The 19,351-nt window shown below is 53.3% G+C and overlaps 1 protein-coding gene and 1 long non-coding RNA gene across 2 annotated transcripts; one reads left to right on the top strand and one right to left on the bottom strand.

Annotated features, from left to right (window-relative positions):
• Nucleotides 1–6,022: 6,022 nt before the first annotated feature.
• On the bottom strand, nucleotides 6,023–9,224 carry LOC308176936 (BTB/POZ domain-containing protein KCTD12-like). The gene is made up of 2 exons (XM_080553428.1): nucleotides 9,064–9,224; nucleotides 6,023–7,934 (listed from the first exon to the last, which is right to left on the bottom strand). Exon 2 carries the CDS (start codon nucleotides 7,908–7,910, stop codon nucleotides 7,020–7,022), a length of 891 nt encoding a protein of 296 aa, XP_080409554.1. The 5' UTR covers nucleotides 7,911–7,934; nucleotides 9,064–9,224; the 3' UTR covers nucleotides 6,023–7,019.
• A 69-nt stretch (nucleotides 9,225–9,293) lies between these two features.
• LOC308177287 lies at nucleotides 9,294–18,815 on the top strand. Its single transcript, XR_013938990.1, has 3 exons — nucleotides 9,294–9,415; nucleotides 16,845–16,911; nucleotides 17,655–18,815. It is a non-coding gene; the product is annotated as an uncharacterized lncRNA (long non-coding RNA).
• The last annotated feature ends 536 nt before the right edge of the window (nucleotides 18,816–19,351 follow it).

Raw genomic sequence — 19,351 nt, 5'->3', positions numbered from 1 at the left:
CCATCACATGGAAAAATCTTTCCCTTCTAGAGCCTGCAAAAGCACAATGTGATGGAATGTGGAGTTAGCAACAGCATTAAAACCTGGGGGGAGGACAGGGGGAGCGCTTGAAGAACAACTCCAGAGATTCTGGTTCAATGAGCCCGGAGGTGTTTGACGCAAGGCAGCAAACGTTTATCACAGCCCTGATGTGCTTGGTACACGTTCAGCTTTCTGGCGTGCTGAGAAGCACTTTCCTGGCCCGTTTCACTCGTGTGACTTCTAGAAGACTGGGAACCCTTCCAAGCTGGGGCTCGGGGACTTGGGTTCCCTGGGGCGAAATGAGAGTTGAAAGGCTGCACCGTGGCCTCTTGCTGATTTCTGTTCCCCCGGGGCTTTGTGTTAAATCCTCTCCCGGCATGCAAAGAACAATGATATTTTGGGAACGCCCATCGGGAAATGGTGGCCGCACCCTCACTTGCTCTGCACTTGGAGTCCCTCCATCAAAGCAAACGGAGGCAAAATGAGACGTTTCCATCACACAGGCAAGAAGCTGGAAAGGCAGCTGTGTTGTGCAGAAATTAAAAAAAAATAAAAATGCAAGTTCCACAGAAAATAAAAGAAAAGCTACAAAAGTCAGAGTGTCTCCCAAATCGGTGAAGCGCCGGAGCTGTTGGATCGCACGGGAAGCAGTGGCTGCAGGAGCAGGGAGCAGAGCTGGGGGCAGGAGAGTTGCGAAATGGTTTCCTGTTGATTTCTCTCTTATTTTTTTCTCCCTCAACCACAGCCTCTACCTACTGAAGCAGAAACATGGGGGGAAGCCCCGTCCCTGCTGCCCCACCACCCCCGTTCCTCCTCCCTCCAACCAGCTCCATGTCCCCGTCCCCAGCACCCCTGCACCATCCCCTTGCAGCCAAAGACCTTCACAGCATTTAATCCCTTGAGTTGATTAAAACAGTATATTAACCAGAAGACCCAGGTGTAATGGGAATAATAGGGTGTAATTGCATGGACTTCGCTAAATGAGCTGTAATCTGCTGTTCTGCTGTAGAAGGGAAGGATTTAGAGTGTTGTTCTTTATTTTTGGTTGAAAGCCTCAGCTCTGAGGAAGTGATCCCCAGCTAGGGTAAAGCACTGTAACGCGGGGGGGGTTCCTATTTATCTGGCAGGGGCTGGGGGCTCTTCTAGCACAGAGCCAGACCAGGTGAGCCACGGATGGAGCTTGGTGGCACAGGGACATGCAAAGAGGCTCCTTGCCCCTGATGCTGTTCCTTCCACCACGTGCCCCATGGATGAGTGAGGAACCGTGGCCTTTTTCACCAGACCATGTCCCTTCGGGTGCTGAGGGGTAATGAAAACCATCGGCCCCTCTGGCTGCAAGTATCTGCTAATCTGGTACTGATAAACACTGTCTGTCTGGCCAACCCTGAAACACAAAACCGGACATATTTTTTTTTAAAGTTTCCTTTATTTACTTTTTTTGGCCTTTGAGCCTTAAACTGTTATGCCTTTGTTTGGTTTTGAGTTCTGAGCCTTTCTTGTCACAGTAAAAAGCTCGGAACTGAAAACCAAACAAAGGCGAAAGTGGAGAGCCTAATAAAACCACGGCTCTGAGCAAAGCCAGAGGGGCTTTGGCCACGGAGCAGCTGGTCACAGCCCTTCTGGCATCGGCTACACTGCCCCTTGCCTGTCCCAGCCCCAGAGCAGGTCAGCATTTTCGGTTTCATGGACCACCCAACTCTTTTGCAGGTCCCTGCCTGGTTATCTTCTGCTAACAACACAGTGAGCTGAAGTCTGCTGGACCGCTGCCTGCCTCAGAGCATCCCCCTGGCTCAGGTGCCTTGCTGAGCTCTAGGGATTGCCCTTCACCCTCTGATCCTGAGGGCTGTTTGAGCTCTTATCTGGGGCAAACTCTTCTGGGATGAAGGAAAAGTGGGTGCAGGCGAGCCGCCACCTCAGGCAGAGAGGCAACGAATGCTCGGGAGCCTCCAAACCACCCCTGAGCTAAGCTCAAAGCTCGTATCTTGTTTCAGTTGTGCATTGCTTTGCAGTTGTGAGGGAATCCAGGCACGTATGAAACACTCAGCTCGCAGCTTTGCAGCCCTAGCTGCTTGATCAAGGGCAGCTGGATGGAGCTTATGAGAAGAAGCCGGTCAGTTGTCCAGGGGTAGGAAACTGCTGTGATTTGAGCTCGTAAGAACAGGTTTAAGTCTAGACCAGGACACTCAGGCTATAGGAGGTTTTTCTGCCTCCCACCCGGAGAGCAGTGGGTAGCTGCACTGCACCGACCTTGCCTCCTCTGCCCGCTCTGAAGACCACCTCTCTTCTCATGCTTAGGGGTCCCCACAGCCCCAGCGGGGGTCCTCAGAGCCACCTCTGTGGCTCAAAGCAAAAGCCTTGAGCACCTGAGCATCCTTGGTGTTCCAGCTCTTCTCAGGACCTCATCTACCTCCATGGGGACAATCCAACTCTGCTTGCTCCCCAGCTCCTCCACGGGCTCAGCAGGCTGCTTGTCCATGAAGCTCGTGGAGGGCAGGGAGCCCACAAAGTCTGTTTTCTTGCATGGTTTTGCTGCTTAAGGGTTGAGCTTATGATCTGGGCAGGAGAAGGGGAATTGAAAAGTCTGCTACACACCCAAACCTATTTTTCTCAGACTGGTAGGCTCCTAACAGTTGAAACATTGCCAGGCTGGAGTCAAACTGGCCCACATTGCTTAAAGAAAAGGGAAGGAGTATGCTGTGTGAGGTCACACAGACTTTTCTCCTTAAGAAATTAAGCTAAAGCCATCTGGGCATCTGCAGTAGGGAGCTGCTCTTCCCAGCCATGGTCCCTGGGGTGGGCGTTGGAGCATCCACCACCAGGCTCTCTGGAAGGGCACCAGGATGAGCTGTGTTGGCCTGGATGGGCTGTGCCAACCTCTCTCCTCTGCCCATGGTGGCTTTGACCTGGTTCCTCCCATCAGGCATCCCATCTGGGTGGCATCATCTTGGGAGAACCTCGGGTTGGAGAAGGAAGATGCAACGTGCTCCTCATCCCTGACCTCTGACTGGTGGTGGAAGAGGACCACGGCAAAGCCACGCTCCATCTCACTTACTCCAGCAATCAGAAGGATCTCATCATCCCTGCCTGCTAGCCCCGATCAGACATTGTGAGAGCTCCTAAACAAATGCTGGAGGGTTGGGCCTGTACTGCTCCTCTGGTACCACCAACCAGAAGGTTTGTGCCCCTGACTAGGATTGCAAGATACAATTGAAAATCGATCAAAAATCAATTTCTGACGGCAGGTTTGTCCTGCTGCCCTGGGCTGTCAGGGCCCTTGGGGTCAGGTTAAGGGTGATGTTGGCACAGCAGACCCTGCAGCAGTGTCCCTAGCCTGGAAAAGGGTAAGGAGGGAGAGGGGGCACACAGCTGGCGTGCAGGGATGGTGCTGTAGACTCAAATATGATTTAGATGAAATCTGACGTAGCCTGTTCGCAAGAACATCTTTCAATCAGATGCTGTACAGCTCTCCCAGGGGAGCTGGGGTGATAACTCCCAGCCATCCGCCACCTAGAACTATGCAAAACTTTTTTAACTGCAAGAGCCTTGTAAGAAAACCACCTGCGTGTCACAAAGTCTAACCTGCTTTAGCTCAGGACGAGCTGTCAGCACAGGTTGAACAAGCTTCACTTGGCAAAGTGCTTCTGCAGCTCCCTGTCAGCTGCCGGACCTGCTTACCCGTCCCAAAGCATCTCATGACTTCCAGCACACACAGACATCGGCTTGCCTGGTGGTCCCTCCAAAAACTTGTTTCTTTAAACCCCTTCCTGCAGGGAATCATGCAGGTTGCATTTTCCACATGCAGATGGGGGATTGCCCTCTCTCCAATAGCTTTTCTTGGTGGTGAATACCCATGCTGCTAAAGGCCATATATATATGGCCATATATATATCTTTTACTTAATTCACATTAGAAGAGGTTGGTTTCAGCTTCCAGCTACTTCAGCCAGGTCCCTCTCTATCTTCCAGCACACTGAGCAGCCTCGTGCCTCCCCCAGGATGGGATTTTGAGGCTGTGCATGGGGTTTCTGTGTCTGACCTCTAGCCTCTCTAACCTTCTGCCCTCTCTTGAGGCAAGGACCCCACAGGGACCTGCTAGTCCTCTTCCCAGCCCCCAGCATTGCTCCTCTCCATCCTTATTGCCTCCTGGCTGTGTGGGCAGAGCTCAGCTTCTGGGATAACCCGGCATTTCTGGCACCGAAGGGTTCCCTCAGAGAGGGGCTGAAGGCCAGCCGAGGAGACAAAATGTTTTCAGATGTTCTCTCAGGGTGGCGGAAGAGACAGATGGGATTTGACTTCTATTTTACAGGGAAGACTGCTCAGATCCTGTGTTTTTTTGTCTGGAACGAGACGCCAAGCGAGCGACAACCAGCAATTTGTGGGCAGGGTGCTCGCCGGAGAGCGTGGCCCCAGCCGGGGTTCCTGCTCTGCCTCGTTTGAATGAGGGGTCTTATTTTAGGACGGACGGTTTTCTGGGGACCTCTAAATGAAAGGGTGAGTTACGTTATCCCTCGGAGGGAAAGCAGGCTTTGAAAGCTCAGCCCCTGCTTTGAAAGCAGAGCCCTGGCTTTCTGGTGAGCTCAGCAGCCGGGGAGGCTTTGTGGCGAGGCCAGGCGCCTTCCCAGAAAGGATGCTCTCACCCACCGTGGTCCAAATTCCTCCACGAGGGACCTGATCCTGCACTGAGGCCACCTTGGGAGGCTGTGGGATTCTTATGCTGTCCTAAAAGCCAGCCCTGAGGCAGTCAGGCTGCCCACGCACAACCTACGTGCCCATCCCTGGAGGTGCCACCAAAGCCACCCGGCACCGTGCTGGGGCAGCTGGCTCCTCTGCAAACCCCAGACCTGCTGTGCACCATTTCTCTGCAAATCCTCTCCTAAGGAACAAACTGACCAGATCTCCTGGCAGCAGCAAAAGCACTTTTTCTATTATTGGATATACCCAAATAAAAAAAAAAAAAAGAAAAAAAAAGGAAGAAACAGCCCCACATTTGCCAGAGCAGCCTTCCACTAGAAACTTCGATCTTTTTTTTACACAAAGCACCAGTTTTCACGAAGGCAGGCAGACTCTCAAGTGACTCAAAACTAAACCTTTCTGCTCTGCTCGTGTTTCACTTGGGGTATCAGGTTGAGCAGCCCGGATCACGCAGCCCGGCAGACGAACACCGCCTCAACGCTGACTTTGCCATTACGGTCTCGCCCTCAGGAGAAAAAAGCTTCATCCTGTGAGATCAATTTTTTGGTCCAGTTCCAGGGGGAAAAAGCAAATATCGTAATACCAGTGTTTCTCACAAGGCAACAATTTCTTTTTTCCAATCAGTGCTAATTGCTAAAAAATCCTTAGTTAAAAACAAACAAAACACAGAGTGCTCCCCCCCTCTGCCTTTATGTAGAAGGATTTCATTCTGCCCTTCACCCTCTCTGAAGAGCTCAAGTTCCCTTTTCTCTTTTGTAAGCCGGTTGTCATTTCCTCTTCAAAATGCTGTTGCAATGAGGAACGGGCCCTCACAAAAATACCACTTTCACCTTCCGCTTCATCAGGGCAGAGGGACTGCCTCGCTGCAAAGTTTTGGCTGTCCCCGCGTGCTGGAGGATGTCAGCCCTCCCACCTCCTCCAAGACCAGTTGCAAGCCTTCCTCCCAGCCAAACCCCAAAGAAATACCTCTGTGGCTGGTACCCAGCCCGTGGGGCGATGCTGAAGCTCCCCAGCTCTGAGCTTCACTTGGGGCTGCTTGAGAAGGGGATGGAGGAACGGGGCAGGGATGCTGAGACCCACGGCAAGGGACCAGCAGGCATAGGCAGCAGCTGGGGATGTCAGGGGGTGATCTGGGACTTGGCCACTTGCAGGGATGGGCAGTGTGGTCCAGCAGGGATGGGAGAGAGGGCTCAAAGAGGAGGAGGAAGGGGACAGACGGATGAGGCGAACTGGGGTCGGAGCCCTGCTCAACCAATGCCTCTGAAGGCACACAGCACAAGACCTGTGTCGCAGACGCACGCGGAGGCAAGTCGGTTTTGTTCCTTTATTACACATCGCCCAGGCATGGCAAAGCAGCAGCCAGCCAAGGGAGGCCGTGGAGAGCTGCAAGCGGAGAGACCTTCAGAGATGTTGTCCAAAGGGGCAACGGTTTTAATGCTGGGCAAAGATTCCCTTCAGCCCACGAAGCCACGGCTGCGGCTGGGCCCAGCGGGTGCCCCCTGGTGCACTCCCACCCCGTCCATCCGCAGCCCGCACCGCAGGAGAGGCGAAGGTGGTTTTTTTTCATACAGCCCTCCGATGAGCTCGAGGGATGTGCAAGCATTTGACACCCTACAGTAAAAAGCCTTCCCCCCGCCCACCCACCTCCCTCCACGTAGGCATGAACAGAGCATCTCTCAGCCCCTACCCACCCCCCAAAAAAAGTCCCCAAGGCAACCCAGGGCAGCAGCGATGCTTCAGACCAGAACTGCTGACACAGGGTGCGCCTTCCTCTAACCCTCCCCAGCACTGACAGTCTAAAGGCTAAGCTGCTTACAGGGGCTAACGACAATATATCCATGCTGTGAGGCTTCATCCCGACCCCCCCCCTCCACTCCCCACCTTTCTCCATGTCCTTAAACCAACACTTGAGCTCCATGGTTGGTCTGCAGCACATCCCTGGGGCGCTGCATGGCACAGGGAGCCGAGTTCGGCATCTATCACAGAGCTCATCCGGCACAGTTCGGCGTGTCCCCCCCCTTCCCACCCCAAAAACGCATACGCAGCACTGTCCAAGTCCACGCATCCGGGGAGGGCTGGGAGCTACTGCAGAAGTCGGAGAGAGGGAAGGAGGTTTTGGTGGTCAGCAGCTGCTACGAGGAGCCAAACGGGTTCGACGTGGAGGAAGGAGGGGGGAAAAAAACAAGAAAAAACTCAAAAAGGAGGCAGAGGGGGGGACGCTGGGATTCGGGGGTCAGATGTCTACCTTCTAAAGGCAACGGGGGAGGAAAGCGAGAGTTGGTGTTTGGTGGGTGTTTATTTTTGGTGTCACTCACGATAGAAAACATATTCGGTGTAAGAGGTCCAGATCCTGTCATCTGTCTGGTCGTGGGCGAAGGCACAGGTGCCTGTGGAGTTGCAAGCCACCATGTGGAAGCCAGCATCAGCCAGTTTGTCAAAGGCTTGCTCCAGGAAGGTGAATTTGAGGTAGTACCTGGAGGTGTACCTCTCCGGGGGCCTGTCCGGGTCTCTGCTCTCATTCAAGGTATCCCCAAAAACCTCCTTGGCCAGCGCTGTCTTGCCACAGACCATGATCCGTGCCACCCGGCGGAACTTGGCATCCGTCTGGCTGTCCCTGCCCAGCGTGTAGGAGCCCCGGTACCCGATGGTGATGAACCCAGCCCTGCGGGCATCGGGGCCAGCAGTACCAGTGCCGGTGGTGGCTGCGGCCCCAGGGCCACCGGCCACGGCACTGGGGAGCGTGGAGCTGGCGGGGGCCAGGCTGCGTGCGGCATCGGCACTGGGGGAGAGCTCCTCGGGGTCGCTTTGGCACGGGTCATCTCCCAGAGAGTTCTGCTTGCTGAGCTTGGGGGCCAGCATCTTCACCAGCTCCGGCAGCATGAAGTACTCGGCCTCCCGCTGCAGGCGGCTCCGCTCCGGGAAGTGGTCGGGCAGCACCAGCTGCTGGTCCCTCATGTAATCCAGGATGTAGCGGAAGAGGAATCCGTCCCGATCCACGAAGAACCGTCCCTTGCTGTCGCGGGCCAAGGAGCGGACGTTCTTCTGCGTGAACATCTCCCAGAGCAGCGAGCCCGGCACGCTGACCAGGGTGGGGTGGCGGGTGATGTAGACTTGTCCACCCACGTTGAGTTCAATGATCTCGGGGAAAGGGAAGTCCTCGCTGGGTTTGGCACAGCCCGCGTTGTCTGCCAGGGCCATCGTGAGCTACCGCTGCCTTCCCACCTGTGAGAGAAAACAGCCACGTGCCTGTGTTAAGCTTGCCAGCAGGTCCTGAGCCAGCTCAATGCCCCTCCTCTATCAATGAGCAGCGCAGGATCTGGACCCTGTCCCTCTGGGAGCCTGGAAAACAGCTCTCATCCCTGATCCCCAGCCCTCGGGATAAGCAGCTCTAACACCACCTTTTTTCTATGCCACGCATGGGGAAGAGCATCGCCCACGGTCTGAGGACACCCCTCCACTCCCCCGGCGCTCAGCCTCGGGTCTCCATCGAGTGCTTTTGAGGAGCAGGGGAGAGAGGCTGGGATGTCCTCTGGGGGCTGGGACCAAGGCAAACGTTGGGCTGCTGGCAGAGCCTCATGCATTTCCCAAAGGCGAGCTGGTCCTTTGACAGCTCCGGCCACCACAGATCAGCACTTACATAAACTCGGCTCAGCAGACGGATCCTGAGCCAGCCCACGCGCCGTGCGGGGGATTTGGGGCCGTGGAGGGAAGGGGGGATCCCTGCGGGATCTCAGGGCTGCCCTGAAGCTCTGCCCTGCACGATGCTGGTGCAGCTCCGGGGTCAGTGCTCCCTGCGGGGACGGGTCCTGCAGCCAAAAATCAGCGGCGAGCCTTGCACCGTCCCCACGTCCTGCCATGCGGCTTCGGGGGAGCAGCATAAAGGGAACCTGAACGCAAACTGCAGGGAAATTGGAGGGCACGGCCAAAACTCCACGGGCACTTTTGGGCAGGGAGAGCTGTGGCTGCGTTTCGTGGCCAAGCATCTCCTTGTAGCTCATAGCGGGGCGATTTTGGGCAGAATCAGCTCTGAGCGAGGAGCAGCTCAGGCAGGGGTGAACCTGCAAGGATGGGACGGGGGATCGGCGAGGTCCTCCTGGCTCCCGGCACCCCAAATCCGTCTTTAGCCCTCGGTCTGCTTTCTGGGGGCCGTGCACCCGCTGCGGTTGGAGCAGGGCCGGGAGCGAGGAGCCCTTTGTCACGGCTGGGGGCTGCTGCAGGGAGGGAGGGGGCACAAAGCACCCCCGGCCCCCCCGGGAGGGGGACGGGATGGAGGGCCCGGAAAAAAAAAATAATAAAAAATAAAAATAATAAAACGCGGCTGCCGATCCCGGTTCCCTGCCGCCCCCGTTACCTCCGCTGGGTGCTGGGCAGCTGCGGGCCCGGTGCCGTGCCCGGTGCCGTGCCCGGTGCCGTGCCCGGTGCCGCTCCGTGCCGTGCCGCTCCGTGCCGTGCCGTGCTGCGCTCTGCCCGCCCGGCCCTGGCCCCGCCGTTTTATGGCCGGGGATGCGCCGAGCGCCTTCCCTCGGCCGGCCCCGGCCCGCCCTCGCTCCCCGCCTCCCCCCGCTGCCCCCCCGGCCCCCCGGCCCCGTCCCCAGGTGCGGAGGGTGGGAGCTCGGCCTCCTCCCCCCGTCCCGCGAAGCCCCGAGGACAGAATCCGTCTCTTTGTTGGGAAGTCCGGATTTCTGTAAAGACGAGAAGAAATGGTAATGGCAAGCGGCACTGCAGTATTTGCCCATTTCCTAAAAGTTTTTGGAAGCAGCTTAAAATCTGTCCGTGACAGAGCTTCTGACCCTCTTTATCTGTGAGTTTATGTACGTTGAATTTTGTAAGGGTGGATGGTGTAATTTCTACTTCAGCTGACGATCAGACTCTGAACATAAAGCTGCCCCACACTAAAAAAAAAAAAGGGGAGAAATAGGGACTTTTTAACACTGTAACTCTTTTTTGCCTTGAAATTTTAGGGTGATGGAGGTGCTGGGGTCAACAGGGATTTGAGCATCCGCTTTGAAAATGGCCTGCGGGCAAGTTTGGGTCAGGGTGAGATCCGGTGTATTTCTGTCTTGCTTTTCTGGAGGCCTGATCCAGTGTGGCTGCAGCCTCAATGGATGTTTCCCAGATAATTTTTAGGTCTGCGGGGCTGCAACTCTTCATCGCCAGAAGATGCAGTGACCCCAACCCTATTCCAGGTGAATGGCTCAGCACTTGAGGCCATCCTCCCTCTCACCCACCTGGCCCATTACGGACTTGCAGAAAAGCAAAAGACACAAAAAAACCCCTCTCGGTACCAATCTCTGTGCTTTTTCCTGACCAAAATCCTGGTGGCAGGGTCTCAGAACCTTCCCTGACACCAGATGTGGAGCTCTGGGACCTGTGCCGATGTGAGCAGCTCTGCCATGCACTACAACCCAGCAGGGCAGCAAGGACAAAGGCTCTGAGCCGTACGGAAAGGGGGTACTCTGGTGGGCACACTAGCCTTTATTTGCTGGAAATAGTTAAATTAAGCTACTCCTCCGCCCACGCCCCTCTTTTCCCCAGCTTGGTCAGAAAGCGGCCTTTTGGAGACTCAATGGTGCTCCACCAAACTGCGCTGAAATCACCCAAAAAATCCAAAACGCGGGGAGAGCAGAGGCAGAGGCACACTGCTTCACACACAGCACACAGACATGCCTGGATCTGGATCGTATTAATCTTGTTTCCTTAGGAAACGAGCCTAAAAATAACCTGATTTTGATAGTGCTGTTGGAAGGCTACAGGAGCAAGGCTGCCCTGGGGGACTGAGCTGGAGGTTCCTCGCAGAAAATACTCTTGGCAAGGTGGCAGTGCGGGTGCTGAGGTCTTGGGAAGTCCCAGAGAAGCCGTACTTTGCTACAGCAGCTCAGTGCATGGCTCCAGGCTTGTGGCAAGCTCGTCAAGGTGTGCGTTTACCTGGTGTCTGTGCCAATACAGCCTGGAAGAGTTCAGGCTTCCTCCAGCCTCACCTTGGACCAGAGGGGTCTGTCTCTCAGACTCATTTTGCCTTCAGCATCCTTCCTGACCACGTGCTTTAGTGCACCATCCTCTGCATTGCCAAGACCCAGATTGGAGCAAAGGTTTCCACCAGATGACATGGAAATCACCCAGGCCACTGCCAACATGGCTTGAGCAACGTGAAGCAGTATCTGCAGAGGAATGGAGGACAACTGGGGCCGTGGAGGCAACAAGGGGGGCTGGAAGCTCAGAAGAAGTCGCCAAGAGGTTTCTTGAACCATCCTTTTACGAGTTCTTCCAAAAATGAAGGGAACAAGAATTCGGGTCCCTCTCTGGATTCTTGAGGACTTTTATCAACCACAACAGTGAGCATGATTCATCCGTGTCCCAGGAGAAGTAAGGAATGGGCTTAATTTGTGTTTGTTTGCAACCACTCTGTTATTTACTGAGAATGTGGTCTGGTGATTGCAAGAAAGGCAGTGGCATAGCTTTCTGGCTGCTATTTCCAGCTCCTCGTGTTTTCTGAGCTTGGGCACAGTTTGTTTCGCCTTGCAGTGACCTCCTCATCTGCAGGCTGGGGGGTCCTGCCCTCCGCAGCCACCCCCAGCATTGCTAAAATCCCATTGTGCTGCTCCAAGACCCTTTGAAAGGTCTTTAAATGTGTATTTTAAGGGCTGAAAGGACTATAAACTGAAAATAAGACATGAGTTTTTCCATTCCCTGATATATGTGTCAGCTAAGAAGGCCAAAGTAATAAAAAAAAAAATATAAAATCAGTTATGCGCCCTGCTCTGGTGATGATCTCGTGATACATCACGTTGCGGGGATGCTGTTAAGAGGACTGACGTTGTTACATCTGCTCAGTCAGTTTCTTATCTGGAGATAACAGGGGGAAAACACTAGCCAAGGGAGGAATATTTATTAGAGGAAAAATCCCATATTTCCTGTAGGTCAGAAGTGCCCAGCTGATTGCACAGAGGGATTCAGATCCCGCCGGGCCGCTGCTGGAGTTCACAAACCAGGGCAGAGCACAGGGATCTTCTTCTCTCTTCTTCCTCCGTGCAGCGCTTCTTTCAGTTTTCCTCTTGTTGTTCCCACTCCATGGGCTAATTAAATCCCACCGTGGGGTTTCCAAGTGTCAGTGAGAATACTGAAGGGTCACGGGCGGTCTCACCCCTGGGTTGCTCCCCTTGTGCAGGCAGGAGGATGCAGCACCCACCCAGCCCCCAGGTGCCCAGAAATCAGCAGCATCCCCCCAGCAACCCAGAGACAGCTTCAGCTCCTCAGCAACTTGCCTTCAGCTATTGCCAACTTCTATAAAAAGTGGTTAATCTGCTTCTGCTGGGCCGGGAGCTCAGGTGGCTTTGCAGCTCTGGGAACAGAGGGCGAGCGGCCACCTGCCTCTGGCCCCGGCTGTCGCTGTCCTGTTTGCCATGTCTGCGAGACTTCAGGCTGGCATTTCAATAATTTACTTATACATCTTACCTTCCCCATTTTTAGCAGCATCTGCCAACTTGTGCTAGAGTCGTTGTGTCCTTTCTGTGACAGATAGGTTTGGACAAGGAAGGAAAAAGGTTGAGCTTAATGGTGCGCTTTAATTGGCTTTTCATTATGGAAGCTCGGATGTCTCTGCAGCAAAGTGCAGTTAGAAATCAGTAACAGATGGGGACCAGGCTGCCAACTCCTCCTGAAATGTGGGAGTTGCTGAGGTTCAGGGTTTTGGTTTGGTGTCATCACCACGGGGGGGTTTTCTAGGATCGTCTCTGGCAATGAAGAAACAAACCAGCATCACCACCAGTGACTCCAGGATGATGGAAATACGGCACGGGAGCTCCCTTCCCATCCTGGTGCAGTTTTTGTTAGCGGTGACAAGAACACACATAGCCACTGATCTCATTTCACCATCTGGAGTCAGGGGCTGGATGGACACTTTGAAAGTGCTCATCCCTAAAGCAGGGATGTCTCACGCCACCTCTTCTCCATGACCACTTTCAAGCTGGTAAATTAAAATCATGACGTTGGACCGCAGCCGTCCCTGCATTTTGGGCAAGCGCTGTCCGAGCCAAGTCCCACGGGGAAGGACGCTGAAGCAGTCTCGGGAGTATTTCACCACGCTTTTGGTACTCAGGGGTTGTTGCCCAGGGGAAGGGGGGTTAGGTGTTTCTCTGCCTTGCCCTCCCTGAGGGTACTCGGGAGGATTTTCTCCTCAAAATTCTCCAGCCCAGCCCCTGCCAGCTCTGCCTTTTGCTCAAGCAGCGATCGGCCTTTGCCTTTGCCTTATGGCAGCATCACTCTTGTAGGCACTCGGGTGCTCTGCAAAAACAAACATCCAGTCCACTGTGTTTCTAGGATGCGGATCACTTAGTGAGCTGGAAACAGCCCGTGCTATAAAACTTCCCACGTACACTCAGATTTTCACGCACCGAGGATGTTTTTAGGTGTTACCCAGTACGACCCAAGCTTGCATCATACAGCAGAGAGACGTGATAAGATGAAAAAGACCTGAAGTCTCGACCAAGGTGGATGGCAGGTGGGCTGCGGGAGGCAGCTACATGAGCCTTGCTGCAGGCAGGCTGTTCCTCGGGCTCTGCCAACGCGGTGCCCCGGGGTGAAGATGCCATCTGGCTCGGCAGAGCAGCAGCCTGAGGATGGTGCTGGTGCGAGCGTGGAGGAAAAGGAGGAATCTGCTTCAGCACATGCCTGTTTCACAGCCAGGTTTTCTGCAAACCGTACCAGCAGACTGCTCGGTGCATCCCAGCTTGGGGATGGGGCCGTACAAGGGTGGGGGAACACAAGGGAACAGCCTGGTGTTGCCCTTGGAGGGAGCTCTTGTGAATCTCTCCAGACTGCTGGAGAAACCTGCGGGTCCTACATGCTGAGCAGCAGGTCACAGTGGCAAACTCAGAGTACCCCAGAGCAATCTCTTGTCTCCTGTACTCTCCTGTACTCTACTCTTCTCAGCTCAGAGAAGTCACCTCCTCCCAGTTTAGACACATTTCTGGTGCTGTGTTAATGCTGAAGATGAGAAAAAAATCCTGTAGGCTCAACACGGTGTGCGGACACCCTGCAAATCACGGAAGGACGACAGGAACACACGTGTCATTGCAAAGACACGTCTGTGATGACAAAGTTCCTGCCCACAGCTCGGTCAGGCTTGTGATGAGTGTGAAGCTGTTCTTCCCCTTCTGATGTAGGACTGTTTTATTTTTCATGTTTATTTTCTTTTTTCTTTTTTTTTTTATTATTTTATTTTTCATGTAGTGTCAGTGGGTTCTTCCCATTGCATGAACAGATCAGCAGGTATTTGGTTATGAACAAGACTTGTGATGGCCGCAGCACCTCAGGACCAGATTTCCAGCAGGTGTAGATCAGCTTTTCCACCAACATTTCCTTTCCAGTGCTGCTGGAGGCAGCAGGGCACGCTGGTTTATGCCTCCTTTCTCAGGGTCAGCAGCAGTTTCCAGAAGTTGGAGGAGTTCTGGACAATCACACCTGAATTTTGCGCCATGGCCATGGTTTATGTGCATTGTTTTTATCCTCCCAGTACTATGCAGCAGAAGGAAACGCCAAACCTCCCGGCCCTTCCATGCCTGTGCTTCAACCCCTGGGCAATGCTTCCTCCTATAGGCTGTTGTGTTAATTTTCAACGTTAAAAATTGAGCCTTGCTTGCAGCACACACAGCACAGGCACTAGAGTCACTTGCCCTTAAGGCCAAGGGAACAGATAAACTGCATGGGACCGTGACAGCACCGTCCGTCACAGCACAGCAGCGCGGTGCTTACGAGGAAATAAATAATGATGGACAGAACTTGGTTAATTTCTCCCCAGCTGGACCCAGAAGAGGCTGAGCCCACCAGGCTCAGGGTACTGCATCTCCTGGGTGGGCTTCCCCTCGTGCGGCACTCGCTGATGCAGCTCGGGGCTTTGGGGAACAGGGTGGGCAGGAGACGGGCTCTGGGCATGACGGGGGCATTTTGTCTGCTCACCTCACCCAAGCCTCATCGCTGTTTTCATTCACTCTTTTCCCACCCGAGCATTACCTTACTCCCCTTGGAGCAAAATGCCACTTAGGAGCTGTTTTACGAGTGGGTTTAACTAGTGCCTAAAGCATCCACAAGGCGATCTGTTGGAAATCTGAACGTATTTGTTTCTGGCATCTGAGTACCTGCCATCGTGTTTCCATAGCGAGCACAGTGACAGCAGTGGTCATGCCTCTGCTAGAATAGGTGACTCAGGCTTTGCCCTTGCATCACCTGCCTGAAATGCTCAGCTGCCAGCCCTGCCATGTTTTTAGCTGAAATTATTACCAGAAACGGTGCCATGGCAATGCTAGGCAACCCGCACACCAGCACCTCTGCAAAAAGCCTCTACAAATAATGATGGTTTTAACAATTTCCATCAAAAAAACATCAAAACACGGGTCAGTGACCTCCTGTCCCCTTGCAAAGGAGAAAGTGACATTTACAGACCGAGGTCCCACGGGCAGTCTGCAGGACAGGTGAGAGGTCTCAGGGGACAGAGTGCCACCAAACTGCCACCACCTCTCCTGCCCCTGCAAGGGGCTCTCTCCACAGCTTTGGGCAGAATCAGTTTTGTCCTTTCCTTTTTCCTTCCCTCTTTCTGAGCATCAAAAGTGTCTTTGTCCACACTTTCCATATTTAAGGGAGCTTGAGGAGGAACATTCTTGATCACGTCCCCCTCTGGAGGGATGAATGCATCAGGCGCTGGGCCAAAAGAACAACAGCTGCTAAAGCCACAGGACTGTGGCTATGGAAGCATGATAAAATGCTGAATGGGCATAAAATTGGAGGCAGGAATTTAAAGAAGCTCGCTGTGATTACCCTGTAACACATCTGGCTGGAGCATATGGCTCTACCCTCCATCGACATTTTGCTAGTGGCCTTGCTTTGCCCCTTGCCTCTTCTCCCTCACCTAAAGCCACTTTCACCTCCCTTATAATAATTAATCTCTGCTATGGAGTAACTGCAACCCAAATTGCCAGCTGAGATCCCTGTCCTCATCCTGCAGTCCCAAGGACCCAAGTCACAGAGGTGAGTGGTGTCCCCAAGGTGACACAAGGAGTGGCAACGACCGGGGAGGTAATGTCTCGCAAAGAGAGGATTGCTCTCAGCAGTGCTGCAGTTTGGCACTGAGCAGAAGCCAAGACGCCTTGGAGATTTTCCATGCACAAAATATGAGATCTCCACCGCCTGAACAGTTCAGTCCTTGATGTGAATTCAGTTCTTCTGCAGGTGTGTGTCTCTTTGTCATATGCAAACCACTACGGGGCCAGCTATGTAAGGGTGGGACATGCTGCTTTTGAGCAGTAATTCCATTTTGAGGTGAAGACAGCTTCACCAGGGAGATGTCCCTCAAAAGTGCTGTCCTGACAAAAAGAAGTTCTGATGCCCATGACTCAGTATTTCCATTTTCTTGGAGAACTCCCAGCCACCTCTGTTAGTGGCACAATCAGAAAATGGACCAGGGCCACCACCTGAGCCACAAGGCTCTCCTCCCCTCATCCTTTACCCTTCATTACCTCCCCTCTCATAAAGCTTGTCCCTTGCTGCCAATAAAGGCTTGGCATCGCGTCTTACCCACAGCAACGCCGATTTAGAAGCAACTGGATTTAGAAACCAAGGACAGAGGGGCCATCCTCTGCAGAGTGACACAGTTTATTGCCCTATGGCATGGTAAGGACCTAATGTCAGCAAAGGGCAACCAGATCTGTCACCGCTTGATGCCACATTCATGAGCAGAGGAACCTGTCAAAGGGCTGGTGTATGTTTTCCTCTCAGCTGCTGCAGGTTCTGCTTATGGGAATTCAGTGCTGATGCAAAGACACAGGCATGCAGTTTATCTTCCCCAAAGACACGGCGTGGTTAGGGTGTAGGCATCCTGCTTGCCGTGCAGCCCTAGTCTCCAGCTGCACATCCAGATGTGCCCATCCAGGGCATCATCCACCACGAAGGGCGCCTGGTACAGCCTCAGGAAGGAAAGAGAAGCACAGCAGGTCGGGAGGGAGGTCGCTGTGAGGCCAAGTCCCCCCTGCTCCCCCTGAAGACATCCTTGTGTGTATTGCAGGACATATTTAGCACCTGGGAATCAATCTTCCGAGGTGGTGCTTGGACGGGTTAACCTGTGGCTGTTTGGTACTGTTACAGGTCGCTGAGAGGAGGAGGAGGCTCTCCTGCGAGCTGTGTTCCCAGCTCCCATTCTGCAGGATGCAAGGTGAGTTACATGCACAGCTGCCCTGTGAGCTCCATTCCCTGCTTGGACTCACGCGGTTTATTGTTTGTGTTGACTTGAGGGAAGAGATAAAAGAAAAAGTGGGTCCATAAACTAAGGATGGGCATATCTGTCCCGCTGCCAGCAGCAATCCATAGCAGCGCTCGCGGTGCTGGAGATGAATGAGGAGGCTTGGAGGCTCAGGAGCAGGCAGAGCTTTCCCAGCGGAGCTGGGCAGCACCCTCTAGTGGGACCTCCGCCGTGTCCAGCTCTTGGCGAGCATCCCCCAAAAGCAGGGATACAGAGGGAGGATGAGGATGTGCAGTCCTTTCTGCTGCTAGTGACTTAAGGGTCTGCTGAAATCACCAGGGGATGCTCACACAGAAAGGTGAAGGTCCCTCTGGCAGAGCGCTGGAGATGCAGAATGGGCTGGTCTACGGACTGCAGAGCAAAAATCATCTCCCGCACCACCCTGGCTGAGTCCCTCATCCCTTGTATGCCTTGTGGGGAAGCAGAGCTGCTGCCCTGTCCTGCCTCCTGGGTGGGTGGATACTCCAAGCACCTCAGGACATGCCTAGGGTTTGCTCACCATTTCCCAAACTGGGAAGCGAGCCTTCCTGCTGCGGGCAGGCAGTGGTTAGGGTTAGGGTCCTGCTGCTCTGTGGTGAACATTCAGAAAAGCTGCAGCCAGACAGGCTCCATCTCTTCACCCTTGTTTTCTTTACATCCCATTTCCTTTCTCTTAGTGAGCTGAAGGGAAGATTTTCCAGCTCTTGGAGCAACTTCCACACCTCGAGCGCGACACGGCCAGAGCAGGAGCAGAGCAGAGCGCTGCGGGGTGGCTCCAGGACAGTCTGGGACATGGGGAAGGCTCTGAGACCCTAAGCAGAGCAGAGATGCTCAGCTCGAAGTGAAGCAGGAGAAGCTGTGACAAAGCCTATGACTCAAGCAAGAAGCCTGGAGGAATCAAAAATCATCCTATGGGAATTTGCTATTAAAGAATGTTGGGCAAAATAACCCCCTTCTCCTCCCCGTAACAAACCAGTGATTCTTTTGACCTGATTTATTTTCTCCATCAGCAGCAAATGCTGGATGCTCTCTTGGTACCGTGGCTCTGTTAGTGCTGGAGCGGTACGTGCGTCGATGCGATCTTCCAGATAAGATGCTGCCCATGCCTGGATGACGGCCACCGATTCCAGCCCTCCCAGGTTATCTTTAGATAAACTCAGATTGGTTTTTGTAAACTGTGGGGCCATTTGGCTGACCTGGATCCTAAGGCAGTGACTTCCCCAGGGCAATTATATCTAACCTGATAAGACATTTCTTTGTGCTTTTTAATGCTCTGCCTCTTGGTTCACACACTGCCCTTTTGTTCCCAAGCTCCACCTGAGCATTGCTGCCGCATCGACCGACAAATAACTTCTGGAGGTTTTATGGGATATAGAACAGAACAAATGGCCTCCCCTAAAATATTTCCTTTCTTTCATAAATCTTGATTATGCTGCTATATCCTTTCCAGACATATGAAACTGCTCTGAACCCAGCTAAAATTGCTAAATTGCTGCCTTTTTTTTTGCCCTTTTTTTTTTTTTGCTTTACCCCACGTATAATCCCTCTAGGGGAAAGAGCACAGGACAAAACTGCATCATGCACATGGCATGTTCGCAGGGCCAGGCTCCACCTGGAAGCTACCATGAGTGTGGGTCTCTCTGCAGCCCTGGTCCTCATCCAGCATCTGGTGAAATCAGGAGCAAGATGCGGAGGAGATACCGAGCTCATCCCTCCAAGAACATCAGACGAAATCACTGGGAGCCTTTGTGCTGACACCATTTTGGGCCCTTGGAGTAACATTACATCTCTTTAGTGTGGTTCCACCCGACAGAGCCTGGCGTAGGGCATTCCTCAGCCTTTCTACTTGTTTTTACCAATTTCACCCAAGAAAATGGAGAGGGATCATTCTTAGATCCCAAACACAGCATATTGCCCGTAGTGTGCAGCTATGAATGGGGAAGGAAGAAGGAAGAAGGAAAACACCAGCCCTCCCATTGGTCCAGCTCCAGCACAGTGCCTAGATTTATCGCTGTGCTCAGGAAAGCAAATAGAGAGCAAAAGACAAACAGACACCTTGATTTACCAGTGAGATTAAGAACGTGTTGGCGGAACAAGAAAGTCTTTATAAAAAATGAAAGAAGAGCGGGCGGGTGGAAAGAGCAGTGAAGATGAAACTCAGTGAGTTATCTGGGGCATGTAAGAAAACCATCAGCCCAGCAAAAATGTGAGAGGAGAGCACAGGAGGTGAAAACAGTGGGGAAAAACAAGGCATTATGTTTTATTAATTCTACTATTTTACATCTAAATAGCATCTCCTTGCAAAGAAGATGGAGAGTGACACGCATGCCTCTCCGTACGATGTGGTTACTGAAGTGGCCCCAAGTCTGGGTGT

The sequence above is a fragment of the Anser brachyrhynchus genome, assembly GCF_964034855.1.
Source record: "Anser brachyrhynchus genome assembly, chromosome: 13".
Lineage (NCBI taxonomy): Eukaryota > Metazoa > Chordata > Aves > Anseriformes > Anatidae > Anser > Anser brachyrhynchus.
Note: the sequence above shows the minus strand (reverse complement) of the source record. Positions and strands in the feature narration are given on the sequence as shown.

Bases quoted from the DNA above. Each gene is read 5' to 3' on its own strand.
- LOC308176936 (XM_080553428.1), bottom strand. From the start codon at position 7,910: ATGGCCCTGGCAGACAACGCGGGCTGTGCCAAACCCAGCGAGGACTTC.